The sequence below is a fragment of the Leiobunum rupestre genome, chromosome 5, assembly GCF_980474605.1.
Source record: "Leiobunum rupestre chromosome 5, qqLeiRupe1.1.hap1, whole genome shotgun sequence".
Classification (NCBI taxonomy): Eukaryota; Metazoa; Arthropoda; class Arachnida; order Opiliones; family Sclerosomatidae; genus Leiobunum; species Leiobunum rupestre.
The window spans coordinates 62,874,037-62,878,723 of record NC_143388.1 but is presented as its reverse complement, the minus strand read 5'-3'; the positions used below and the strand labels follow the sequence as shown (position 1 = coordinate 62,878,723).

The window sequence follows — 4,687 nt, the reverse complement described above, 5'->3', positions numbered from 1 at the left end:
TTAGAACAACGAGCCCGTGCATACCTCAACTGAAGCCGGATTTCAGCTTTGAAAATGGGCTTCTAACGACCTGCACAGATGTGCGAAATCTATGGACACCGGCAACAGATACATTCTCGTTCTCAGTCATGGTAAATACAGACAAACCAATTAAAACTAAACGAGTCATTCTTTCTGAAAAAGCTAAGATCTTTGATCCGATGGGACTCTTAGCCCCGATAATCATCAAAACGAAACTCTTACTTCAAGATTTATGGAAACTCAAGTTGAATTGGGACGATCATCTTCGTGATGGTGTTAACCAAAATTGGAAGGCGTTTCAGATAGACCTGAAGAATATCAAACGATTAAACATTCAGCGTCACATCTCGCAACAGCGAGCTCAAGAATTTAGTCTCCAAGGTTTCTGCGATGCGTCCAAGAAGGCCTACGCTGTTTCAGTATACTTACGGACCAGAAATCAGGATGGTAAAGTACAAACGCATTTGATCGCAGCAAAAACCAAGGTAACACCTCTGAAACAAGTGTCATTACCGAAGCTCGAACTTTGGGGCGCCGTGCTTCTCATTCGTCTAGTCAAGAAAATCCATGACGCATTTAAGAAAACCACCTTAGAAACTCCACTGTTGGACAAACTCGATGACGGTCTTGGGATGGCTTGCTTCACTACCACAACGTTGGAAGACGTTTATCGCTAACCGAATATCAGAGATCCAAGGCTACGGAATACCACCATTAAGTCATTCCAGACGAAACTGAAGAGTGTCTACTCGAAGCTCGACCTATCCCTGCACTTTCTACGCTGGGTAAGGTAGATACGTCCTTACTTGATAATTACTCATCATTGTCCGTGTTTCTCCGAGTTTAAAATGTCCGATTTTTAACTATAGTTAAAATTTTAAAATTATGACACTAATATGTTAAATTAAACGTTTTCTTAGGAAAGATAAAATTTTCTGCCCTCGTAATTTAATCAAAGAATGATACTCTTCGATTAGAGCTTTTACCAAATTCGTCAACCACTAAATTAGGGTTTTCTTTTAAACAATTCGACAAATCCCGATTAATGGACAACGTAGCCAGATTTGAAAGTCTAAATTCTCCCATAGTTGTTCGAAGACGTGTTTCTATTCTTTTCAGGGAACTGAAACTTCTTTCTGAGATGGTGTTTGCGACAGGAATGCATTGAACAACCTTGTTGTACTTAACAAGGTCAGGGAAGCCATCTTCCATGGGCATTAAGTAGTGGAAGCAGTCGCTTACGCTGTTAATTTTTTTGGGGATAATTAGATTTCTCGCAATTTTAATTTGACTTTTTAAGGAATCAAGGTCAAAATGAAACCTATCGTATGTGTTACAATGTGTTAGGATATCGATTTCGTTTAGGAAGTTCTCAGAGTTAGGGTCAGACGCCATGATACCATTATATAGACCAGAGTTTTCTAATTGCCGGATTTTCATTTCAGAAATAAATTTGTCTATTAATTCGATATAGGGGGACCTCATCTGGTCTATTAGGGTTTTTGCTTCAGTTTCCCTGGTCCCCGTTGTAATTATTACCACACTATGTTTTAATCTCCTGTTAGGGATAATTTTACGTTTACGTAAAGCTAATGGTTCGCTGTTACGGTCAGGTATTGCAATAAAAGACGATTCCGCGATTTTAGTAGCTTCTTCCCAAATAGAATCAAAGCGTTCACAGTTTCTACAATCTTCTAAGGTCTTGACAGTAGCTTGGCAAATGGCAACGGCTTCTGTAAAAATAACTTTGGAACTTTGTAAATATTCCGACAGGGAATTGGTTACGCCTAATACTTCGTCTAATGCAACGACTAATATTAAGTTGTTAAAGTTATGTAATTGAGATATATACCCACGACAGTCAGCAGCCTCGTCAGGTTTTCCGTTTTCAATCAGATTGTCTAAAGTTAAAACTACGGAATCGAGTCTATTTCTAAAATAGTGAATCCCTTTTTTTTGCTCCACCATAGAGTGTCGCAGCTTTGTGGCATTTTCAGTATGTCGTACCCTAGATATTTTTGAGAGTTTTCAAAATATTCACTTCTAATAACCGAATTGCTTTGAAAGTTGTAAATGGCTTGAACCAAACCAAGTAATTCCCTAACTGTCGATATTTTGGAGCAACAGTCAACTAAAACTAAATTTAAGCGGTGGGCGTAGCAATGAACGTACGGACAATGGCCACCTACTGCTTCTTCTACTTTAACCCTTACTCCTTTTACGTGTCCACTCATTACACTAGCTCCATCATAAGTCTGTGCAACACAATTCTTCAGTTTGAAACCACCCTCTTTTAAAAGATTTATAATTGCCAAGCTGATACTCTCAGAATAAAACTTGTGTAAATCTGTGAACCCTATAAATCGTTCTACGACACCTATTTCTGCTTTAGTATATCGAATACAAAGACTTAACTGCTCTACTCTCGCGTTGTCTCGTGTTTCGTCAGCTATTACAGAGTAGAATCCACCGGATTCGTTCACCTCTTGAACAATAATTTTTCTCACTAAACTTGCACAAATGCCAATTATTTCGTTTTGTATGGTGCTATGCAAATATTTGGCATTATTCGTCATATTATCGCACTTGGCTTTTAAATCAGGACATTTTCTTTTTAAAAGATCTAATATTGCAATAAAGTTTCCCCTATTCCCAATATTGTCGGCGGATGTGTAAGTGTTCCCCTGAAGTGCTAAATCTTGTTGGGCACATAAAATAATCACTTCCATGTGTGTAGATAGGACCTCTCTGTTTCTAATAACGTCTAGTCTATGGTGGTCGTTAACCTAGCAAACTATTGATCCACGGGATTTGGATTCCATGTAGTCTAAGTACATTTTGTAGGCTAGTTGGTGAGAAGATTTGTTGGAAGTGAAGTGTTCTTCAAATTGTCTCCCCATGTTTTTCCAATCCGTAAATCCCTTTAGAAATGCAGTGCTTCTACTGCCTAAAAAATGACGGCAACAAAAACAATACACTGCATCCTTTGCAACTGAATATTTAATCATTTGATACTTGTCATACTAAGAAGAATTGAAACCTCGATTTTTACCGCCAATTAATTTAGGATTTGGTTTTGGTTGAACTGGAAGGCAATCTTTATCTAGACTAATATCCAAGTTATTCAACGCGTGTAAGCCCATTTCTTTTGAATTGGTCACGTTGTTTGATGTATTTTGTGCATGGTTAGAGTTGGGGTTTGCAATTACTTTTGCAATTTCTCCTTCATGAGTTAGTTCCATTTCCATATCAGTACTGACGTTTGGAAGAACTTCAGCAGTATTACTAAAACAGTGACTGTTATCAGTCCCCAAGGATTCTAAACCCTTTCCCAATTCTTTGACTAGGTTTTTCTCAGAACTATAGTAATTATGGCTTTGCGCCGACGATTTCAAAAAACGTGCCATTGCACCTTTCTGACTACTAACGAAACTATCTTCCCTTTTCCGTTTTTATCGTTTTTGGGACCCAGATAAAAAATTTCTGGTACTCATATTTCAAAATGCTACTATTATATACTAATAGCGAAATAACCTTAAAAAGGTTTAAGAAAATAAAGCCTAGTTAAAGCTATGTAGTCTTCAAACATATTTTAATAATACCAGCTATATCAAAGCCCTGAAAAAAGCTGTTTGAATAATTTAGCTAGAATAGCTAATTAACCTTGAAAAAGGCTTTTTGAATAATATAGCTAGAATAGCTAATTAGCCTTGAAAAAGCCTGTTTAAAAATTAGCTTAAAACAGCTAAACAGCCTTTAAAAAGGCCGTTTGAAAAAATTTGACTGGGAGAGAATCGAAATTGAGAACTACCTGTTTGTTCAGGAGCAGAAAACGAAATGAAGAAACTCGCGTTATCTGGGACAAGTCCGACCACCGAAGGTCTAGGTCCTTTCTCTAAGATCAGTGGTCACTGATATCACGTGATTTCGCAAAAGGGACAAAGTGTAAAAAAGAAAAAACCCTAATCCCCAGGACGCTCTCTATTCAAAGTAGTGACTGGTACGATGCTTTACGCTTCGACTTCCGCTCCGCGGGGATTTCCCTTCGTTTAAGCGTTGCAACGGTTTAAGTCATATTAAAGAAATCCAGTTTTTCACTTTATGCCCCCTTTTGTTGAATTCCTAGAAACTAAGCTTATGTTTATTGTGTTGGTTAGAGCTAAGTTATCACTGAGGCGAACAGGTGGTTTTTTTGCTGCTTTCCTTGCACGACGGACTTCCCCATCCCGGGCCAGTCTTTTGTCATATACTCTATATCAATGTTAACAGAGTACACTAGCAAAAGCAGAAACCACAGAGTTCGCTGCCTTTGGTTGTGTACACAAGTAATATTGATTTCGAGTATAGGTGGTTCAAAAGAGAACGTTTTGTTAGGGCCATTTAGGACTCTTGGAAATTGGAATTGAATGGGAGTTCTTTTTTTAGGGGGCTAGATGACCAATTTTTAAAAATAAATAAAATTTAAAAATCACATTTGGAGGCCCCAGAGGCAATTTTTTTAAACTTTTAGAGGTCCCTAAAATACGCCTAAAATTTTTGAACATAGGCACGTGCCTAGTTGTGCCTACTGTTGGTGGGGGCACTGGTTATGGCGTACATCCATCGATTCCTGAAAAACACTCGAACGTCCAAAACTAACAGGACAACTGGTCCGTTATCTGCAATA

At 38.1% G+C, this 4,687-nt stretch overlaps 1 protein-coding gene across 1 annotated transcript; it reads left to right on the top strand.

The window, feature by feature from the left end:
• The first annotated feature begins 128 nt into the window (after positions 1 to 128).
• LOC149945564 (uncharacterized) lies at positions 129 to 698 on the top strand. Its single transcript, XM_090176605.1, has one exon. It carries the CDS (start codon positions 129 to 131, stop codon positions 696 to 698), a length of 570 nt encoding a protein of 189 aa, XP_090032731.1.
• Positions 699 to 4,687: the final 3,989 nt, after the last annotated feature.